Raw genomic sequence first — 24,604 nt, forward strand, 5'->3', positions numbered from 1 at the left:
TAAAACCTACAAATTGCATAAGATATGTATAATTTTTTTTCTTACATTCATTTTGCTTCACGTTTCAGGTAATAGATTTTTCAGGTGTGACCTAAAACTACAATTTACATTGTTTTTAAATTATAGATTGTAATTCACAAATTACAAATTGCTTAAGATATATATTGCACTTTTTCTTATATATATTTTATTTCATATTTCAGGTAATAGATTTTTCTGGTGTGGTCTCAAACTACAATTTACCTCGTTCGATGTCAAATCTGAATGTGTTATTTCAAAAGCTATCTGTGATGACAATTTTTCTAAAAGCAATTGTTTTGGTGACGTCACCGACTCTTCGAAGCATATTTCATCTCTCTTTTCGTCATTAACTTTGCAAGATTCTATTCATGATACTTCTGGGTCCGTAGATGCACAATCAATCACCTGTTTTATTACAAATCATCGTTCATCAATTATTGTGAGTGAGCCTGAATCGTCGTATCCTCTTTTTAAGCACGTAGGAGGATATCGTCAACAGATTGAAATCATAAGGAATCATATTAATGCATTTCTGAAAACTACAAAGGATAAAGGTAATTTGCTTTCAAATGTCTCCAAAATACTCTTCAAATTTAAAATCAAAGAGAAATTAAAATTTGTGAATTGCTGCATTTAGTCGAGGAAACCAAATAAATAAATGTTTCGTTATAGTCAGAGAATTTTTAGTCAAAATCTTCTAACAAACACGCAAAATAGTTGATTTCAGAATTCACGGTTACACTAAATACCCAATGAGGTTCAAAGTATATAAATGTGGCATCTGTTTTTATTATTTCTTTAAAAATTTGGTGCAGCATTGTTAATTTTTTTATTTAATAAATTACAAGAATAATTTTTGAAAAAAAAAATTCTTTCTTTAATATGCCCTTGTTTTAAATCTTTTTCTTAAATATAGATATATTTGCAATGTTATGCTTTTAAAATGGAGGCTATTATCAATATAAATAAATTTTTGTTCTTTATCACAAATAAAGTGTACAATTGCAGACTCTATAAACGAGATTGCTTTGTTAATAAATTATATTAAATTTAGTTTTTAAGTATTTTTCTTATTTGTACAATATATTGCTTTTATCCATACTTCTTTTTCATAAATTCTATATGTTAAGATTCCGCCTGTGAAATTTTTTTTTTACAAAATGTATTTAACATATTTTTCATCAAAAAGTATAGACCTCATTGCTTAGTGAATGTAATATATATATATACACACATAAATTTAGATACAGGGAAAACTCGTCTCTCAATACGGATATATATTTAATTCCCTGTGAATCTTCTATGAATAAACATCTCCACAAAAGTATCTCCACACTCCTGTAACTGACAGTCAGTTTTGCCCCAAAATGTCATTTTTTATCTTTTTTCACCAGACACCATTTTTTCTAAATTTGCAGGGTGCGTAGCTTTTTTAAAAAGTGCTCTAAGGTGCTTATTTTTGTTTTTTAAAAGCCCTTAAAGGTGCTTTTTTCATTGGGTGTTTTTAAAAAGTGCTTAATTTTCCCGTTTTCAAAATAAGATTTTTCCTTTACTATTTTAATTTTCGCTTCGAAATATGCAAAAAGACACAGTTCACATTGACAATTTTTGAAAGTTGTCAAAAACAATTTAAAAAAAATTTTTTTTTTTTTGACATGACGGTTAAAACAAGATAAAACCGTCAATTGTCAAAAACTTTCCAACCCTGCCTAATTATGTTTTTTTTTTTAAAAAAATATTTTTAATAATACTTAAAAATATTTTTTGAGTTCTTGAAAAGTGCTTATTTTTTGTTGCATAATTTGGCTACATAACCTGATTTGGAAGAAGAAAAAAACTATTTCTGCTTTAAATTCCAAGAGAAAAAATATGCAACTTTCAATAATTTTTGAAGCATATGCATTTTTTCCCTTTGTCTATAGCTAAAAATATTGTTAAGTAATTTCACTACTAAAGAATCATTCTTTCTTCTGTCAACTTGCTTTATCTTTGCAACTAAAGAAGAGAAAATAGGAGGAGACATCTTAATTGTTCTACATGTCTCTTCCCCTACAGAAAATTTCTTTTATCTTCTTATCAATTTGAAGACTGTATTTAAAACAACTAGTTAAAAAAAATTAAGCAGATATCTTGTCTTTGACGTTTTCAGATAAGTCAAACATATATTCAGACTCTTGATAGATGTTCAATTGTGAATATGCCCACTCTATAGGGCCTCCTGCCTTTCAGGTATGCATTGCTTTCTTTTTTTCTGTGCATCACAGGAGGTTTTTCTTCAAGATTTCCTACTACCTGCAATGTTTCCTATCAAGTGATGGGGGTGTGAAACTAATAATTGAAACCGATGAGGATTAAAAGCTCTTTTTTGTTACGAGATGATTAACTTGAACATCTGTGTAAGTAGGTGAAACATATTCATTTCTACATTAACATTTGCTACATCTAGAATTGCCTAACATCTAGAATTATGTATATAAATCAAACTTTTCCATGCATTCCTTTTTTATTAATAAAAAAAATTGAACATTTTATTTAATAACATTGTAGATAGTTATTGTAGATTATTTAATTATTTCTATATCATTCACATTGANGGGCCTCCTGCCTTTCAGGTATGCATTGCTTTCTTTTTTTCTGTGCATCACAGGAGGTTTTTCTTCAAGATTTCCTACTACCTGCAATGTTTCCTATCAAGTGATGGGGGTGTGAAACTAATAATTGAAACCGATGAGGATTAAAAGCTCTTTTTCGTTATGAGATGATTAACTTGAACATCTGTGTAAGTAGGAGAAACATATTCATTTCTACGTTAACATTAGCTACATCTAGAATTGTGTATATAAATCAAACTTTTCCATGCATTCCTTTTTTATTAATAAAAAAAATTGAAAATTTTATTTAATAACATTGTAGATAGTTATTGTAGATTATTTAATTATTTCTATATCATTGAAATTATTTTAAAAGCAATTTACAAACTTAAACTTCCTTATTATTGGCGTACAATTTACTGTATTAAGAGCAGGACAACTTTTGTCATTTTTTTGGTTTTGAGAGTGCCCACTTAACCCATATGTTTCACTGTGTGTAAATATATATATATATATATTTCTAATGAAATGCTGCCGTATACACAAAAATGTGACCTGGAGTTTTACTAAAATTTTTCTGAAAACCTGGAAAAGACAGGGAAATTTCATTCCTAAAATTGAATGGGAACCCTGTAAATTTATTTTAAAACGTCAAAATTACTTTTGAGATTTTGTCAACAGATGTTGCTGCTGACTAGTAAAATTAAAAATATAAAATTTTTCTCCTGAATGTCAGATATACCGATGCTTAAATTTGCTCCAAATTTTGAGTATTTATTGTCCCTTATTTATTACATTATTATGATCTTATATGTTATATCTTTTTGTGTCTCTTAAATGTAAAAGAATTATTTTTGTTGTTTTTAGGACTAAATTTCCACTCTTTATACAAAAATTGTTTTATAAATTGCTATCATTAGTTAAAATGTTTTTTTTTTTTTGGTTCAAGGTTGTATCTCAATGCTGTTGTTGAGTGGTCCCTCCAAAACTGGAAAAAACATGATTATGAACGCCATTATCAATGAATATGGAATCCCTACTATGAAAATAGATATGTCTTCCCTGATTTGCCTGTAAGAAATGTTCAAAAATGTTATGTTATGGGGGTTTTTTGAGAATCTGATATTTTATTTATTAAAACAACTTATTTTAACTTTGAATAAGATTGAATAGGTTTTAATGATGCTTTTAACAAAATAAGTATTGTAATTACTGTTGGATTGATAACAGAAAAGTTTCAGTGTGCTAGCAGACAGTGTGTCCCCTGATGAAGTGCTGTTTTTGCTACCATACATATCTTTAGAATTTTGTTTTGCTTGTTTTTGTTTTTTTTAATTTTTTTATTTATTTCTTTGTTTGTTTTTGGTTTCTCTGGAATAATTTCAGATTCAGAAACAGATGAAGTGGTAGCAAAATGTATATTGTCATCCAACTATTTTTTCCGAGAATATGTTTTCCCTTAACAGTAACATATTGTTTAATTAAAATAAGCCTATAGTAAAATTTAAAAATTAAAATGTTTGCTGAAATGGGAAAATTCAACTTTGATTTTCTTTACAGATTATACACAAAAGGGAAGCTTCCTGCAAAAATAATTATAATTAGATTTTCTTCTGTTTTATTGTTGTGAATGAACAGTCTGCTTTTGTGTTAGTACACTCGCTCATAAGTTTCAACTCTTCGTTTTTTTATTCACCCTAATTTTTTTGCCAATTGCTGAACTCCTGAGAAATATAGAGTAGATATCTATTTTTCCCTTTTAGTTTAAAGATTCTCTAAAGAAGAGTATTTGCATAAAAATAAAATTTCCTTTGCGAAGAGAAAATTTACAATAATCACATTCTCTTTATTTGTTATGCAAGAGTCATTAATGAAGTATCGGCATGTTTTGGTGAAATTTACCATTTTATTCACAAATTTTTACTGAAAAGTTTAAAGCTTCAGCAAATGTAATATATACACCGAAGAGCCATTGCATTATGACCACCCTGCTAATAACATGTAGGACCACCTTCAGCCATCAAAACTGCTAGCACTCGCCGTGGCATTGATTCCACAAGGTGCTGATAGGTAGTCTGAGGTATCTGGTACCAAGCGCTCACCAACTGGTCCTGCAATTCCCTCACATTGCGAGGGGGTAGCGTGGCAGCACGAATTTGGTTTTCCAAGTAGGACCACAAATGCTCTATTGGATTAAGGTCAGGTGAATTTGGGGGCCAAGACATGACTTGAAAGTCACTGGAATGTTCCTCGACGATTCGACCCTTATGACATGGTGCATTATCCTGTTGGTAAACACCATCCCCCGCAGGAAAAACTGTTGCCATGAATGGGTGAACCTGGTCAGCAACTATGTTCAAGTAGCGTACAGACTTCAAAGATTGTACTATGAGGATTATGGGTCCTAATGTGCCCCATGAAAACATAGTTCCTGAGCAAGAAACCATGAAAACCTGGACGAGCCCATTGTTATAGATGGAGGGTGGTCATAATGTAATGGCTCTTCAGTGTATTCAAATTCTGATATATATATTCATTGATGAATATATATCAGAATATTAAAAACAATATATGAATATTAAAAACAATATATTATCAGAAAAACATTTCAGATAAAAATGAAGAGCTTACTAAAAATATTTTTAACTCTTTGTAAATCAATAAGTTGATTAAATTTTTATAAATTCAAATATATAAAAATATCTGCATTTTAAAATTACGGGTAACAAAACTATATACGATAGATTTAACATGCATCTTGCCAAAATCAGACTCACAAGCCTAGCTCTCCACCGACGTTGTGGGCGTCCTGATCGATCAACTACTGGAGAGCTTTGTTTAATGGTACAGGCTATCAGATATTTACTCAAAGATTATGTTAAAAGATAATATCCACCTCTCATGGTTATCATGCTTTAGCAGAATCTTGAAATGTTTGAACAGTAGTGCTTACTTTTTATCGAAACATTCTCACTGCAAAAACACTTAAAATTAAGAAGTGGAATGATATTTTTAGCATAGGGTGGTGGCACTATGGAGAAGAAGATGCAGTATACAAATCACAGTTCTTCCTCTATCTTATTGTCGTCTCTGTACATTTAGTAGACCTTAATTGTTGATTTGTCAAAAATTTATAAAATACCATTTTCTTCATCTCTGATTTGTTCAAACATTTTTCTTGTCAAAATTCCTGTTTAACTCTTTCAATGTGAGTATCTTATTTCAATAGTAATAAGTGCACACTGCCATTAGAAAATTTTAAAATTCTTTGACTATAAGTGAGTGGTGGGCTATTGTTTTTAATATAATTCTTGAGTTTATAATTTGTAATACATTTCCCAAAATGTAATTCTGTGCTCTGGAATTGAATGTTAAAGAAGTTTATTTAATACATTTGTGTATGCTATGATTTTAGGAACACTTTTACTGCTTTGGAGGAAGAAATGAACCTGGTAATAAAAAATGCTTCTGAGAGGTACATATTAATTCCGATACTCAACTTGAGTTACATTTTCTTTGATATAATTTTATACTTCACTGGAAAATATGGTAAATGATTGACTGGTTTTTATTAACTGAAGGGGAAAAGAAGATAGAACAAATTGTTTTCACTCGTAACTAAATATTTTTGTCTTTACTTTGTCATCCCAAGTCATCTTTGACTTTTATTACAATTAATTGTAGGATACCTGTTTTTATTCATCAAAAGAAAATATTTAGCTTTAATTGACAGTTTGGCAAGATTTGTGTGATAGCTTTTATGTAAGATAGTCAGATTTATCACATACTTTGCTTGATTGTGTATATTTATCGGTTGCTGGATGAATTAGGAAAATTTTGTTGAAAAAGTGTTATAAAAATGGTGAGTGGGTCGAAGAAGTGATGCACAGGGTTTTCAGATGGATGGTGAACATAGTTAGATTTAAAAAAATTTAGTATTTGCACACACAATCCAAAAGTATGTGAAGGCTCATAATATTTTTTTAGTACTAAATGCTTTCATTACATTAAAAAATCTATAATTTTTTTTTATTATTTTAACATATTTATTTATTCCTGCAAAAAGAAACAGTGTATATATATAAGCTTACCGGGCAAAAAATTAGTCACCTTAGTGCGCAAGCACCGATGAATTGTTAGGTTTCGCTAAATGACGAGGTGGTCGATTGACGTGTTCAACTGTGTGCTCATAGATTCAACGTAATCAAAGGCAAGTAACTATCAGTGAAAAAAAATTTTTGAAGCTGGAATTGTGTGTACATATGGGTAAGTGTAAGGATGTGATAGAGTGGCAAAAAGGGGCANATAAAAAATAAAAATTGATAATTTTATTTTTATTCTTTTGTTAGCTTGCATTCTGAAGGACACTTTCCCTGAAAATTTTTTTTCGTAAGTTGTAAAACAAACATAAAATATACTGGGGACATGAAAATGACTGTTTTTGTGAGAATGACCCATATATAAGCTTACCGGGCAAAAAATTAGTCACCTCATTGCGCAAGCACCAATGAATTGTTAGATTTCGTTAAATGATGCGGTGGTCAATTGACGTGTTCAACTGTGTGCTCATAGATTCAACGTGATCAACGGCAAGTAACTATCAGTGAAAAAAATTTTTTGAAGCTGGAATTGTGTGTACATATGGGTAAGTGTAAGGATGTGATAGAGTGGCAAAAAGGGGCAATAGTGTTTGGCCATGGTCATACGGTGAATGAAGTTGCTGGATTTGTTGGTGTTTCGATGCGGACTGTTCAATGTGCCTACAAGCAGTAGTGTAATTTTTTGTGGTCACGGAAGACGACGTCAGAATTGTGGTCAGAAAAAGATCCTGCATGAAAGGGACCGGAGATGTGTTTCACGACTTGTCATTCAAAATCGCTTCCAAACCTGACAGGAATTGCTTCAGTTTATAAATTAAGGTCCATCCGAACCTGTTAGTGAGAGAACATTGCGACGGGAGCTGCATGCAATGAACATTTGGAGTTGAGCATCTCGTAAGAGGCCATCGCTCACACAGGCACATAAAGCTACACGACTTCAGTGGGCTGGAAGTCACCGAACATGGGCAGTTGCTGACTGGCTGAATGTGATATGGTCTGACAAATCATGTTTTTGCTTTTATTCAAAAGACTCACATCGTCGAGTGCTACGAAGAGCAGATGAAGCATTTCATCCTGACTGTGTGCAAGGTCAGGTTCAGGTCGAGGGTGGATCTGTTATGTTTTGGGTGTGCTTTTCTTACTATGGATTGTGCCCTCTTACTGAGGTGGCCACTAATATGAACCAACAAGTTAATTTGAACATTCTGGATGATTAGATGTTGCCTTTCAATCAACATCTTCATGAAAAGGGTGTTGTCGATACCCCTATTTTTCAAGATGACTGCAACAAAATTCATCGGGCTGGAAGAATCTGTGACTGGTTTTACGAGCACTCAGATACTCAATTACATCTCGACTGGCCTGCAAACTCACCTGACTTGAACCCTATCGAATATATGAGGGATATGTTGACAGCAGGTTAAACGTTGAAATCAGCATCCTCGCAATTTGGTGGATTTGCGTGATCAGATCCTCATCGAGTGGTTTATACTGGATTCAACATACCTGCAAAACCTTGTGGACTCACTTCCTGTCCAATCCAGGCGGTTATCGAATTTGGAGGCGGAGTTACACGCGATTAAATGATGTTTTTTATGATTTCTCTAAGGGTGACTAATTTTTTGTCCGGTGTGCTTATATATTAGCATTAAAAACACCAGAGCACATTAGCATTAAAAACACCAAAGGAAGGTTAATATATATAGTTATAAAAGAAATAAAATTTAAGAACTGCATTCATATAAACATTAAACATACCAAAACGGTCAAAAAACTTGTATTGTATTGTAAAGTGTTTGTACGTTTAGTGTTAAGTAATTATTATCACACTAAATATTAATAATTTCGCTCCTGTAATTCTTCACCATGAAATCCATATTTAACTTTTGGTCTTAAACGCGGGCAACTATGTTTCATTTTGATTAACGAATTAAATTGCGAGAAAAGATTTCCTGAAGTCACTGTAATGAATTATTTCCATTGTAAAGCGATAGTCATTTCTTCCGGTAACGATGGGATCACTAACTTTTGGGCTAAATTAACAGTTTATTCTTTTTTTTTTTTGGTTGCAACATGCATACAACTAAACAACCTTCTATGCATGAATTAGGATTATGTTGTCTGCTTCTTTTTGGGGGGGGGGCGTGGATATTTTTTTTTTAATATTAAAAGAAATATTAAGAAAGTATCTGCAAAATTGAAGAATCTCTTCCAATGCATCTGCACATGCGTGTATATATTATCTAACTATGATTGGTGATTTTAAAGTAAGAGTAGTGAAATTTGAGTAAATGGTAGCGATTCTACTATAAGTAGCATAATGAAAAATGACAATTTGAGTCAGTTGTAAAGACATATTCATCCTCTTTCTCAAGATTGGGGCAATTTTATTCCATTTCCTTGTATTTAAATATAAATTTTAAAAAATAAGCTTTTTTTCTGATTGCTTTTTAAATGGTTAAGGAAGTGGATAAATAGCATACTGCTATTGAAAAAACATTGTATTTTATGATAAATTTCAAGAAATACAACTTTGACAAATATTCTCATCTCCTTGATAATACTGTCAATGCTAAAATAGAATTTCAATTATTTTATAGAAATTGATTTTAAATGAATATTATTTTTTCTTCAATATGTAATTTATTATGTAAAAATGCTAACTATAAAAATCTCAATTTTGATTTTTTTTTGTCGCTTGCATTGATTTTTTTATAGCACAACAATATGAATAGCTTGCATTGAATCATGGAAATTATTTTTTACAAAATTTGTATATAAACTAAAATTCACTTATTTCATGAATGTTGTGTGCATGATTGTATTTAACAAATATTAAAACTGTTTTTTAATCATTTTTACTTTCGGTTTTTAAGTTTTAAGTGACTTGTTAAAAATGATTTTTGCCTTTTTTCCTAATTATAATTATTTTTGCAGCTCTCCAAGTTTCTTGATGTTGGATAAGTTTGATTTGTTTTGCCATTTGAAATCAAAAGAACATGTGTCAAATATGTTAAGACACCTGAATGAAATTTCTGTAAAGTATTATTATTATTTTTTTTTCTCCATTTTTTTTCATTGGATTTCTATTTAAGAGTTAAGATATTATTTTTTTGCATGATTGCTATTTTTCCTGATTGTTAAGAGCGACTCCTTAATTCTTGCCACTTAAAATCATTATTATAATTATATATTTTTCAAACTAAATGGCTTGACGTCCTCTTTGCTATTGCTCACTGACTTTAAATTGCTTCATTGAGTCCCTTCGGATTGCTTGATTATCCGAGCTTGCTTCGTACACTTTTGCTATTTTTGTCTAGCTTTTTTCTATACTTTTTTAAAGACTTAAATTTAAACTAAATTGTCATAAAACTTTTCTTTTTACAAAATTCTGTTTGGTTTTTCTGTGCAAAGTTTTAGATATATACATTTCAATATTATTTTGAAATTGTTAANAGGTTTTTAAGTTTTAAGTGACTTGTTAAAAATGATTTTTGCCTTTTTTCCTAATTACAATTATTTTTGCAGCTCTCCAAGTTTCTTGATGTTGGATAAGTTTGATTTGTTTTGCCATTTGAAATCAAAAGAACATGTGTCAAATCTGTTAAGACACCTGAATGAAATTTCTGTAAAGTATTATTATTATTATTATTTTCCATTTTTCTTCATTGGATTTCAATTTAAGAGTTAAGATATTATTTTTTTGCATGATTGCTCTTTCCTGATTGTTAAGAGCGACTCCCTAATTCTTGCCACTTGAAATCATTATTGTAATTATATATTTTTTTCAAACTAAATGGCTTGGCGTCCTTTTTGATATTGCTCACTGACTTTTTAAATTGCTTCTTTGAGTCCCTTCGGATTGCTTGATTATCCGAACTTGCTTCGTACACTTTTGTTATTTTTGTCTAGCTTTTTTAAAGACTTAAATTTAAACTAAATTGTCATAAAACTTTTCTCATCACAAAATTCTGTTTGGTTTTTCTGTGCTAAGTTTTAGATATATGCATTTCAATATTATTTTGAAATTGTTAATAGATTTTTCTTAAGTACACATTCTCAAATTTCAGTGTTCAGAAGCATAACTTTTATTTTGTCAAAAAGTTGTAAAATATATGGGTGCGAAAAAGTTGCCACCAAAAATGTTAGAAGGGTATTTTCATTCATCTCTGATTCTCAACAAATACTAAATCAAAAGTTAATATATTCTTATATATCTATTAAAAAAAGAGAGTGTCTAAATATTATGCGATGATAGATGACATTGAAATACATTTATATAAATTTTATTCTGAAATTCATTTGTAAATATGTAAGGAAACTTTAGCATCCTTCTATCAAAATCCCCATATACTTATACACACATACATGCAGCCACCCCCGACGAATGTAGGTAATGCATGTAGATTTTACTGTTATGAAAGACAGTATAGATGAAGCATAAAGCCTATAAACTGCTATTTATCCATGTATGTAGGCTGTGGCTTATAAACACAGTCACCCTGTGAGAGGAGGAAATACCAATTAAGGGTTTATTCCTAATTTACGTTTATAAATCTATTATTGTGTTTAAATATATATATAGTGTCAAGTATAATGAATATTTGATCAGCGGTAACTCAGGGGATAGAGAGCTAACCTCCCAATGGGGTGACCCAGATTTGATTCTTAGCAATGGTTGGTTTATAAGAATTCCTGCCCCCTGGCTCATACCAACCACAGTGCTAACTTAAAATGTCCTCACTGGTAGACCGATCATAGGTTAGAATCATCTTCCCTTAGTTCTCTTCTCTTTTGGGTTGGGATCATAATTATAGTGCTATGGAGTTGAACATTGATAGCATTGAATCCAAAGATAGGTTGGCTGTTCAATGCCAGTTATAAAATAATATTGAAACCAACATAGTTAGTTATTATTTATAATTGCCATTTATTATTAGTAGAAACCAATTTATTATGTTGACAGTAAGGTAGGCTTTGCTAATAACTAAAACATGAAAATTGATATATGTGATTGCACTGCTTATACCATTTCTTTTTTTTCTATAATGATGTAGGGTGATCAAGTTCTCATCATCACTACTTTGAGCACTGAATTTGATATTGATAGACAGTTTCTGCATTCATATTTTTCAGTTCAAGAAGTTAAATTTACACTTCCATGCACTTCTGATAGAGAAGAGGCGAGTATTTATCAATGTTTTCCTGACATTTTATAAGAATTTTTTTTTTAAATAAATGTTTGGAGTTCCCCGAAAATAAGATCAGTAAGACCTCATTATGTTATGCTTGTATGGGAACAAAATTAAAAAAAAATTGATTTAAGCAAATGTGTGCATGACCAAGGTCAAAGTAAAGTAATTTAATGAGGTACAGTATACAAGTAAGAGACTTTGTTGAAATTTGATAACTCAGAAACTATTCGACAAATTCAGTATAAAATTTGTATTTTGCCATTTAAAATTACATACTTTTAAATGAAGTAAAATTTTGCCTCCCTTACAATTCAAAACTATTTTGACTATCATTAAATAAAATGATAAGTTGTTAAATTATCGTTCGATAAACGAATTTTTTAATTGTATACAAAGCATTTTTTGATTCCCTTAAAAAATTTCTAGAAATGTAATGAAATACACAAAAAGTGAAACTAACATAAAATGTCCAAACTTTAGACTACTGTCCTCACCAATAAATTGTTGCTATTCCCACCTTCTAATAATGACATGGTCAAAAATCTAAATCCGTTGCAAAAAAATAATTTATTCAAGGAAAGTATGTTCTTAACATATTTTGCAACATACAACATATAATTAATATGCATTCATTAACATATTTCAGATAGTCCTTTGAACCATTAAAATTGAGTCCTAGTATGTAAAATTTTGATCATTACATCAAAAGTTATTGGAAGAGAGTTCTCAAAAGCATCTAAAGTGTGATATAAATGTCAATGTAACATCAAATTTGTTGGGAATAAAAGACTAAGAATAATTTGAGGAAGAAAGCAGTACCTAACTCTGGCAAATATTCAAGATTTCATTTTATGTTTAAAGAGCAAATTACTTTTAATAACACTGGAACAATAAACTTTTCAATTTGATTCTTGAATTCAAAAAATTTAATTTAAATTTATTAAATAATTTAATTTAAATAATTAATTTTGATTTAATTATTTTGAATTTAATTTAAATTAATATTTAAATTTAGTTAGATACATTAAGTCTTAATTTATCAGTTAATTAAGCTTATATATAAAGCATGATAATAATATATGTTTAGCCTTGGTAAAAAGAAAATTATCTTCACCGACAATTGTTATTCAATTATCATTTTATCATCAATCGTCCTCTGAAAAAGTAAAACTTGGCATTTAATGATGAATATTCTGCAAAATAAAGAAATTTAAAAAAAAATCAGTTCTAAAACTCGTAATAGAGTATATAATGGACAGTGGGTGATAAAAGCAACAGCACTTTTCTATTAAAATTATAATTTGCAAAGTAAAAAACAACATAGAATTTTTAGAAAAGAAAAAAAAAATAGTGTGTCTAGAACATGCCTGTTNTTTGCAAAGTAAAAAACAACATAAAATTTTTAGAAAAGAAAAAAAAAAATAACGTGTCTAGGAAATTGTTTTCAGGAATTCATCAAAAAAAAAAAAAGAGCCTTTGCAGTAAAAAATGGGCAAATTGTAAAATTGATATAAATACTTTGTTTCTTTTTATAAATAACATGCAATTATTGATTTTTTTTATATAAATGGCGTGCAATTATTGAATTTGACATCTCCATATGATTTTTTTTATTATGTTTGAAAAGAAATTTATGAAGATGTCCTGTTTCTGTAATGTATGAAGATGTCCTGTTCTGTATTAAATAATATCTGCTATATACTCACGATTTTTTATCCCTAATATTTTGTTAATTTGCTCAAATAAAGTGTGAAATGTAATTAAAAGATTTTTGTAAGCTCAGATGATCATTTTTAGTGCATAAACTAAGCTAAATAGTTTATCATTGTTTATGGTTCAGCCGAAACAATGACGTAATTAAACATTCTTTGTGTCCATAACTCATGGAATATATTTAGATATTACTTTATTCTAATATTTATAGATATTACATTCAAACTTTTAATAACACATTTGAAATAATTATCCTGTTTTTTTAGATAATTGAAAAGATACTCGTTAAGCAAAAACAAGAGTTATCATCCATTGAAATAAAGCATTGTGCCGAATTATTACAGGGATTGAGTGGCGGATATATAGATAAAATTTTAAAGTATGACGGTATGTATTGTTTTCTTTTTTTTTGTTCATTGTTACTTTATTCTCATTAGTTGAATTATGTTTTTATTGCACTTGACTGTAAAGAAAAACATTTTTTCCTATGTGTTCTCTCAAATAAAAACTATTTTTAATTATGACACTTACATTGTTTGCATTCTTAGGATTGTCTTTTATTTTTCCTAAAAAGAACATTTCATTTTTTTTTCCCTCTATTTTTTGTACTGATAACATCGCGTCTCTGGAAATCTGATGGTGTTAGTGCATCATTTTATTTATAGATCAGTCACAATGTTTCGAATTGGGGATTGTTCACTAATCAAAACTTTACTTTTTCATTTTGGTTTAGAGCAGTTTACAACAGAGCTTCATTGTTTTGTAATTTTTATCCTCCTTTTGGATTAAATAAAGATAAAATTAAATCAAAATTCTAGATTAGCTATGTTTGAGTTTAAGGACCCTCCACTCATTGCACAAAGTATTTAAGACTTTCTATCTATCTTATTGAATTTATGATTTTCTGAAGTTTCATTTCTCTTGAGTTCATTTATGAAAGAAAATTCAATTGATATTTTTATAAAGTATGAATTTAAGGGTCCTTCACTTATTTCAAGCATCTACAATAACAAATCTTATATGATTTAAATTTATTATTTTAAAAAAATTTACCTTTTGTATTTAAAACGATTTATATTAATATATTTTTACATTAATTCGATTATTATTTTATTTTTTAGAATATTAGATTTTATATCTCAAGTTTTAATCATTTAATTTAAATCATGGAAATTGTGGTACTTGTTGTATTTACTTTTCATTTTATTTTTTAAATAAATCTTTTACAATCTGTAAAAATTGGTTAACTTACATTATGTTTATTTATTTATTATATTTGTGATGCTCGCCTGCAAAGCCAATGGCTGCAGGTTCGAATCCCGCTCAGGGCATGAGTGCTTTTCTCTCTCTCTCTCTGTGATGTGTGAATGTGACCCACCCTATGAATGAGCAGAGTGGCATTATCTGTGGGCAGTGTGGCGTGGGTAATGTTGCTTGCCTCCCTGAGTTTCGGCACAAGGTGCTCACCAGGCAACGAAAAATGAGCAAAATGAAATTTTGTCTGTGCTTTTTCAAATTATTAAAAATAATGTGAATTTGATTTTGATCCTTGAAAAGTTATTTGAATTACCACTTTTAATTTGGAAATACTCATTTACATTTAATTTGTTTTCATTACAGCTACTCTCTTGTCTCTGATACGGATGAAAAATACCTCACAGATCTCACCACCAGAGTCTAATTTAAGTTTCTCTGACATTGAGACTGCTATTAAGAAGAGGAAAACTTCTCTCTTATCATCTGACATGAAAACAGATAAAGTAAGGATATATATATATACCAGTTTTTATTTGACTCTTTTAATGTTTATAATAATATGGTGGTCAGGGAATCTTGCTATTCCGAAAAAAATCTGTCAAATATCTGGCAATTTAAGTTGAGATCTGAAAGTATAGGACTATCTATTTTTTCCAAAAATGGCTGTTATTTAGAGAGCATTCTTTGATGATCTTTGAAAGAGATTAACTACTTTCATGTTGCAGAAAAAAGATGCTATCAATGATTTATTTTTAGAGTTGAAAGTTAAATCAGAAAAAAAGTTAATTTAAAAAGAACTAAGCATCTTAAATAAACAAACTTCTTTTCATTTTTTAAAGCTAACTAATTTTTATAATATAAAATTATCTGCAAACTTAAAAAAAACATCATTTTTTATTTATTTGAAGTAGTTCTATCATTCATAATTGGTAAATTTGTTTTACAAATAATTTTATCAGTAAAGGTAATTTTTATTGACTCTAAATTTTATTTATTGATCCGGTTTCATGGCGCCAACACAAGTGGCATTTCCACTCCAAGAAATTAAACACCAAATAAAATTAAAATTGCTTGCAACAAACATGTACCTTCTATAACATTTTGAGGATAATGAAGGTAACCCTTGAAAGCTGTCAACCTCCATTAATGACCATTTTCCTGTGGAACAGAGAGTGGTCGCTCTCGAGAGGCTTCACTGTATAAGTGTTTAGTATCATAATTTGTATGAAAGATTAACATATAACTAAGAAATGGATGATAAAATCTAGGTCAAGCTTGCAAAATCAGGAAAATTTTATAAGATTTGTGTGGAAAAATTAAGAAATTTTTTTTGTGAGTATTTTTGCCATCCTGAATAATCTCTAAAACCATGTAATAAATAAATACTCCTCACCCCTTTCGTTTTTTCAAAAAAAAAGCTCCATTTCAAAAATGTTCTGCTAAATATCTGTTTAAAATTCATTTTAAACTGTGTTAAAAAAACAATTACATAAACTTTCAAATGCTACAATAATGTTTCCGCATTGTGCAATATTTTTATATGTTTAATGAAACAATTTAAAATAAAACGTTTTCCTTAACTGACTATCATGGGTAACAAAATAAAAGGAAAAGAATTTTAGTATTTATCATTACATTAAACAAGTTTTAGGAATTTATTAATGTAAGTGGTAAAGGTACTTTTTATTGCAACTATGCTGGTTTCTGAGTATCTTTTTTGCTAGTATGAATAATTTTAATTATAAAAAATGATAGGATATTTCAATTGGCTTGTAGACTCTGTGACCTGCCTGCGAACGACCAATTTACATTTGCTAGGTTATACACACTGTTTTGATGAATAAAAACTTTGTGATCATTATAGAACCATTTCAAAAACCAACATTAAAACTTTCAAAAAATAATATGTTAAAGTGGTTAGCATACAAATTGTAATGCTGTTCATAATGCAAAATGGCTTATGCATAATAGAATACAGATAAAAAGTTGTGAAAGACAATAGAAATGTGAGATAAAAAAGAAATTAAACTGAATCAGTCAATAACAAAGTAGTAGTTATAAAAATTATAAAAATACAATAATAAATTTTTTTTCTTCCGTTAATGGCAGGCACTTGGGTCTATTTCCCATTGGCCTCAGAAATGCCAGGATTGCTACTCTCTTATCGTTACCCAGTGAGCNATTTTTTTTTTTTTTGGTTAATGGCAGGCACTTGGGTCTATTACCCATTGGCCTCAGAAATGCCAGGATTTTTACTCTCTTATCGTTACCCAGTGAGCACCTATGGCTAAGCCACGGCAGTGGAGTAGGTTCGCCCATGTCATACAACCACAAACCCGTTTATAGGGCGGGTTACAATCACGCAGAAGAAAGGGCATAGAACACAAAGAGAGAAAGAAACATCCATGGCCTGATCGCTATTCGAACCCGCAACCATCGGCTCCGCAGTCAGACACGCTAACCACTCGTCCACCATCGGCATAATTCCATTTGTTGATGGAAGTAAAAGGATAAATCAATGAAATAGCCGATGAAAAGCGCATATGGTGGTGCAGTTAAAACATAAAAAGATTTCCATACTCTAGAGATAAAAGGTTTTCAGAAGAACTGTTAACAAAATATACATTGTTTTTAATGATGTCATGGGCCTCGCAAAAATGTAAGTCTGGGAAAAAAATGAAAATAGATCAATTCGATTGGAACTTATTTTTAAACCAACAGTGTTGAACTATTGATAAATAATTAAACTATTTTGGAAAATTATATTTGTGAATGTGAAGATTGGTTCTCGTCTTTTGCTCTGCAAAGTTAAGAGGTGGAAAGTATAAAGGGATTTTTTTATATAGGTGAAATGGACTGACATAGGGGGAATGGAAACAGTTAAAAAAGAATTGATGAAGGAGCTTGAAATGATGACTCAGATTCCAAAAGAGAAACTTAAACGCTTCAATATTTCCCCTTGTCAAGGTATACTTCTCTATGGACCTCCTGGATGCTCAAAAACTATGATTGCAAAAGCCTTAGCCACTGAATGCAACTGGAATTTCATTTCAAAGAAAGTAGGTCTTTCAACATCCTTTCCTAAACATCACATTTATGTTTGAAACCTTTTGAAATAGTCAGAATTTGTATATTACAAAGTTGTTTAAAGCTAAAAATACTATTTTTTGTAATAAAGTGCTATATAGCCTTTTCTTAGACAAGGTTGAGATTTTGGATGGCTGAAATGGGCTTTGGAGAGGACACAGAATTTTATATTTAAAACTGTCCTGATGAGTCCAAAACTTTTATTGAAGTATTCAACCTACAAACCTATATTTTTTAAAATTACTAAAAAACTTATATCTTCAAATGCACTAGTGTATAAAGTAAATATCTAAAAATTTATTTTTCGTTTAATTAATTTTCATCGTTTCACAGTAGAACTCCAACTATCCGAATCGCCGATTATCCAAATCGCTTTCAGAATTCCTATGGAAATATAGTAAAAAGATAAGTTTCTCTTTTTTTTTTCTTTCTTTATATGAATAACATAAAATGTTAGTAAAGTCAAGAAAAAATTTATGCAGAGAAAGTTTACAGGATTGGACAAAGATAAATAAAAGGAATAACAAAGGAGGGGGAATCCAGTGACAAAAGAGCTCATGGGAGACCGTATGAATAAGGATGTTAGTTGTGGAATAATATCTTAGGAATGTTGTTTGTTGACAAAGAAATGTGAACACTAGACTCCCTGGTCAGCTTGCTTGTGCCAATTGGCGCTTGTCAGGCGCTTTACCGAAGACAACTTTTAAGGAAGCTTTTAGTAGAGGGAAAGGATGAAGAAGGTGTGTTGGATAACCACAAAGAGATAAATTTGAACGATTGCATGTACATGGTTGCGGAAACTTGGAATTTGGTTAAAGATGCCTCATTAAGACGTGCATGGAACAAGTTAAAAGGCGTATCAACTATAGTACAGAAGGAAAAAGAGAAAAGGGAAAAAGAAGTTAAAGAAAAAAAAGGGAAGAGACAGAAAATGAGGATGCCATATCTCTTGAGGAATTCAGAAACATATTTTTGAACAATCCTGGATGTTCAAATGTCAGTGCTGAAGATATAGGAGAGTGGATGACATGTGATTCATCAGACTGTGGATTTAAAATTTTAAATGATGATGAACTTATTGAAAGTGTGATGGAGGAAAGTGTCTATGAAGAAGATGACCCTAATGCTGAAATTGAGGAAGACACAGGGCCGTCAGCTAGTGAAGCATTTGCTGGCCTTGAAACTGCATTGATGTGGATGGAGCACCAACCTGAGTGTGACCATTAGCAAGTTTTCACTGTCAAATGGATGCGCAACTTAGCTGCCCAAAAACGGATGAAGACAGTTAAACAGCTTACTTTAACTGAAATGTTTAGCATGTAATAACTTTCATTTACTGCAAGGTGTGTACACATTATTCATAAAAAGATCTCTTTCCTTAAAAACAGTTCTTTTCCCTCATTTCCACTATGCATACAGTAATTATTTTAAATAAGCATTTTTTTTAAAAAAATCTAATTATCCGAATTTTTGATTATCCGAATGGGGTTCGGTCCCAATTGATTCGGATAATTGGAGTTTTACTGTATATATATATTAAGTTAACTTATGTTTAACTTCTTAACAGTTGAAAGCAGGTCATGAAATTTGAATATACTTTATTTAAATGACTTTTTTTGTGGTTATTAATGACAATACATTAAAAATAGAAGCATTAATTTTTACATAATTTTTAGTCTGTAAGGAAAAAAAGTAGTATTAAAATTTAGAATGAACCAAAAAAAAATAATAATAATTGAACATTCTTCTAAAAAGCTATCCTATGAATTTCCTTTGAACTTTTATTGTGATATTCAAATGTGACGCAGAGCTTTGCTTCGTATCCACAGTGCAATTATGTAATTATAATTTTAAAAAATAACTAATTAATTTAAAATAATTTAAATCATTCCTATTTAAAACAATCTAAATCTCACATTTATATTTTTAAGTGACTTTTTTCTAGTAGCAAAAATTGTTTTTTGTTATATTTAATTTTTTTTTGCCTATTAAAATCTGTTGAGGTGTTATTTATTTATTTTTAGTAATGGAGAATTACATATTCCAAGGGATATGTATGCAACATGTGGTGTATGAACTATTTATGTGTCTTAACTTTTTTTGTGTGTGTTTGAGACGCTATAAAACATTAGCAGAATCACGGGGACAATTGACAAATGCTTTGCACAGTTAAAAAGCTTTGTAGACAGGAATTTAAGAACTATAGATTTTATCATTGTGTCTGAAGCCTTGCCAACACTAATAATAAGATCTTTAACAAATCTTTCATTATTAAAAATTTAAAAAATCATGATAATTTATCCCTTAAGAACAAAACGTTTATTAACATGTTCCATGAATTCATTGAAATTTAAGACATTTTCCATGCTTTTTTTTTATAGCAGTGGTATTACAGAACCTTTTTACATTTATTTAAAATGCTGAATTTTTTTTCCACAGAGCTTTTTAGTGATTACCATGGAGTAGCAACTAAGAAGTAATTATTAATTTACATAACATTTGTTACATTTCAAATTCTAACAAAAGTCATCATAAACTTTAATTCTAATTAAATCATTCTTATAACAAATAATAATTCCACAACAATTGCAATAGTAAAGAATTATTTGACTTTAAAAAAAAAATTATTATTTCAGGCTTCTGACATTATGAACATGTATGTGGGGGAATCTGAAAAAGCTGTTACCAATCTATTTCTTGAAGCCAGAATAAAAGCTCCTTGTATCATTTTTCTCGATGAAATTGATGCTATAGCACCTGCAAGAAACAGGTATACTACAACTTTTATGCATCTCCCTCTTTACTTACATGCATCTCATACTTTACTTATTGATTAATGCTAACCTTGCATTTATCAGCATCTTAACTCTGAGAGACACAAAAAAATATGACTAAATAAGCACAATAGTTAATAGTCTATAGCTGCCAACTCTACTGGATTTACCAGTAAATAACTGGATTTTTCCAATTTCTCCTGTTCTACTGCTTTAACAAAAATTCTCCTGGTTTTTGTATATTTTAAAACATTTGCTAAAAGTGAGTAAATTTCCTCAAAAAAAATCCCTATTGACATAGAATTCTTACGCAATTTATTGCTTGCTCGAATATTTAAATATATTACTTGTACCTAATGAAGATAGCCTCATTTATAGTAAACAATTTGAAGCTTATTTATTTTTTTCTATATTGTAATCTAAATTTTTAAGTTTATTTTTATTCAGAACTACCTTTTTAAATTAATTGAAAAAATATTTCTACCATCAATAATAAATTACCTGTCTGTTAGTATTCAAAATTATGAGTTAACATAGTTAAAATCATTTTAACTTAAGGTACATTTATTATCAATCATAAATGGAAAATATTGTCGATAATTTGAAATTTTTTGTGTAATAAAATTTTTGTATTTTGATGACAGTAAGTAACTACCGTTATCATGAAATTTACATTATTTCGTAAAATCTACTGTATTTTTTCCTATCCATGTTGGCAGCTATGATAGTATGTTTTTTTTTTGTTTCCTTGTATCATCAACTTATATTATTTTTTTCTCAGCTCATCCTCAGCTTCTGGTGTTGAAAATAGAGTAGTAAATTGTTTACTCACTGAGATAGGAGGAATCGAAACTCTGAGAGATGTGCTTATCATTGCAGCAACAAATCGTCCAGATATTATAGATGATGTAAGAATTGCTATTATTATTCTTTCAAATATTTTTTTTTTAATTTTCATTCATTTTTTTTAAAACTTGCATTACTGCAATTGTTATGCACTTCATATTGATGTGAAATGGCAAGGTTATGACGGCAATCATACTAAGAATATTTGTTCTGCTTTTTGAAATAAATGTGTATAAATTTATCTGTACAGTGAAACCTTGTGGTATAGAAACTCCTACAAAAAGGGCGTCTCTCAATACGGACACATATTTCATGAATCTTCTATGAATCAACCATTATGTACATTCTCGCCAAAGCGGACAATCCTGTTATCTGGTGTGGATAGTCATTTTTGCCCTGGAACGTTGTTTTCTATGTTTTTAAACCGGACACCATTTTTTCTGATTTTGATCCAAAAACAAAAATATTTCTGCTTTAAATTCCAAGGGGGAAAAATTTGCTACTTTCCACCATTTTTAAAGCATATAAATGTTTTACCTTAACCATAACTATAAATATTGTTAAGTTATTTCGCGACTAAGGAATCAATCTTTCGTCTGTCGCCTTACCTTTCCAAAGAAAAGTGAAAAAATAATACAGCTTGTGTGAAATAATTCGGACAGCGACATCTTTTGATCTTTCCATTTGGACGACACAGGTTATGAGACTCCACAAGCTGAAATGATGTCTTAAATGCTATCAATGCTTCTTCCCCCATTGAAAATTTCTTTCTTCTTCTAATCAATTCGAAGACTGTATTTAACACAGCTGGGTTAAAGAAAGAAAACAGAAATATAGTCTTTGAAGTGTTTATATAAATGAAATATTTATTTAGACACTTGATGGATTATCAATTGTGAATATAACAACTCCATGCCTTACAGGTATGCATTGCTTTCTTTTTTTCTTTCTATGAATCGCGGGAGGTTTGCTTTCGAGGAGGTATTAATCACGTTTCCTATCAAGTGATGGTTAGGTGTTTACGTATTAATTGAAACCGACTGAGGACTAAAAACTTCTATTCGGTATCACATTTGTATAGGAAAATTATATTCATTTATCTGTAACTACATCTAAAATTATGTATTTATATCAAACTTTTTCATGTATTCTTTTGTATAGAAAAAAATATTTTTTAAACTTTAAATAAATATCCTTGTAGAGTAAGGTTCTATATCATTGAAAATATTCTAAAAACAATTTACGGTGGTAAACTTCGTTATTAGGATACTCTCCAATTTTTTGCTCCCAAGAGTGTCCGCTTATCTAAGGTTTCACTGCTGTTCTCTTTTTCTTAAAAGAAATGTGTCTAAATTTATGTGTATATGCTTTTTTATCTTAATATTTTATTACTTATATTTATTTTGTGTGTGTGCTTTATTTTGAATTCTTGTGGTTACTTGATTCAATTATCTTAATGAACAGAGTCTCATGTTTTCTGTAATCCTCAGGCTATCATATCGATCTATTCTGCTTTGGCAGTATTAATACAATTTCAAAAAGCACTTAGTTTTGCAGATATAACTGTAGGTTAAAAAAGTATTTATATTTATTGGTAATTGACTTGTCGTTATTTAAATTTCTTGTAATTTAAATTTTTTTTAATTAAAAATTTCGTTATATTTTCCCCCTTTACTCTTTTTTTGTTTTCTCTGTATGATTATCTGATATGTTTACAAACATATTCCAGGCTTTGTTGCGAAGTGGAAGAATTGGAAAACTTATTTACGTTCCTTTACCTGACAGCAAAACTCGTAGAGAGGTTTTCAGATTATGTATGAAGAGGAGAAAAGTTTCTGCTGATGTCAATTTTGATGTCTTGATTGAAAAAACAGAAGGTTACACTGGTGCTGAGGTAAGTTTGTTCACTGGTGCTAGGGCCCGATTACCGAAAAGCTCAAACCTCCACTCCGAATTTTAGAAAAAGATTTAAGGGGGCCCAAAATGACTGAAATTTTTTTGTTTTTGTTTCGGATGACAGTTTTTCTTTTTAAAATTTTTTAAAAGGTTTGCTAAATTGGAAAAATATATGCACTAATTAAGAAACGTTGCAGCAGACGCCTATTTCAGGCTTCTACAATGCAAATTAGTGACGGTAGAATCGGAGGAAATTGAAGATATGATAGCTGTTATACAGTTTAGAACTTTTTAGAAATTAATGATTCCACTCTTTAAAATTCAAATATTTAACTTGTTTACTTACTTGTTAATTATACCAGAAACTAGACAAAAATTAATTGCTTTTGCCATAATTTTTTTTCACTTTCAGCCATATACTTGTAGCTGCTAAGCTCTGTAACAGAATGGGATCTCCAGTTCAAATTAAACCCTATAGATTAAACCACAATCAATCATATATAATGTTAAATATGTCAATAATGGGAGGGGGTAAGAATATATTAATGCATCTGAGCCACTTTTGGAAATAATATTTGTAGCGTTAGTAAGTTTCATTTTAATGTGCATAGAATTTAAGAAAACTTTTCTGAAGCAAAAAAAAAAAGAAAGAAAAAGAGGGCCCCAAAACGAGTCTGAGCTTTCTTGAACTTCAGAGGTAAATCAGGCTTCGACTGCAGCAAAAGCTCATTATAATGTCGATACACAATAGTAAATGAAATTATTTTAATTAGTAAATAAACTTTTAATGTTAAAATAACAGAAAAAACTGAAAGTTGAAATGATGTGCTATAATAGCTCTTGATGTTATTGATTACACTAAGTTACTTGAAGAAAAGAAATCAAGTAGGGTATGGTAGACATGTGATTAGGAAAAGGAGTATTCTTTTAAAATGTTTGGTAGGTTTCAAAAAAACTTCTTAAGCCTTTTTTCGTTTTTTTTGTTTTGTTTTATTTATTTATTTTTTTTAAGTGAGAAAAGGTAACTTGAACTGATGATGAATCCCATAAATATAAAACGGTTAACATTGCATGACAGGAAATAAGGTGAAATGATGTCCATTTTTCACTTTTCTGTACTCATG

General features: G+C 29.8%; 1 protein-coding gene across 3 annotated transcripts in view; it reads left to right on the forward strand.

Moving 5' to 3' along the window:
- Nucleotides 1-24,604, forward strand: part of LOC107445412 (ATPase family gene 2 protein homolog A) — a 30,621-nt gene that overhangs the window by 5,219 nt on the left and 798 nt on the right. For 2 of the 3 annotated variants that reach the window (XM_043039671.2, XM_071180754.1), the window contains exons 4-14: nt 204-575; nt 3,562-3,685; nt 6,028-6,087; nt 9,650-9,749; nt 11,770-11,895; nt 13,887-14,007; nt 15,241-15,380; nt 17,724-17,936; nt 20,601-20,734; nt 21,520-21,646; nt 23,314-23,478. In XM_043039671.2, coding sequence (XP_042895605.1) covers nt 204-575; nt 3,562-3,685; nt 6,028-6,087; nt 9,650-9,749; nt 11,770-11,895; nt 13,887-14,007; nt 15,241-15,380; nt 17,724-17,936; nt 20,601-20,734; nt 21,520-21,646; nt 23,314-23,478 — 1,682 coding nt within the window. The remainder of the gene's footprint in view (nt 1-203; nt 576-3,561; nt 3,686-6,027; nt 6,088-9,649; nt 9,750-11,769; nt 11,896-13,886; nt 14,008-15,240; nt 15,381-17,723; nt 17,937-20,600; nt 20,735-21,519; nt 21,647-23,313; nt 23,479-24,604) is intronic. The other variant, XM_071180755.1, reaches the window with a different exon arrangement.

Source organism: Parasteatoda tepidariorum, chromosome 5, assembly GCF_043381705.1.
Source record: "Parasteatoda tepidariorum isolate YZ-2023 chromosome 5, CAS_Ptep_4.0, whole genome shotgun sequence".
Classification (NCBI taxonomy): domain Eukaryota; kingdom Metazoa; phylum Arthropoda; class Arachnida; order Araneae; family Theridiidae; genus Parasteatoda; species Parasteatoda tepidariorum.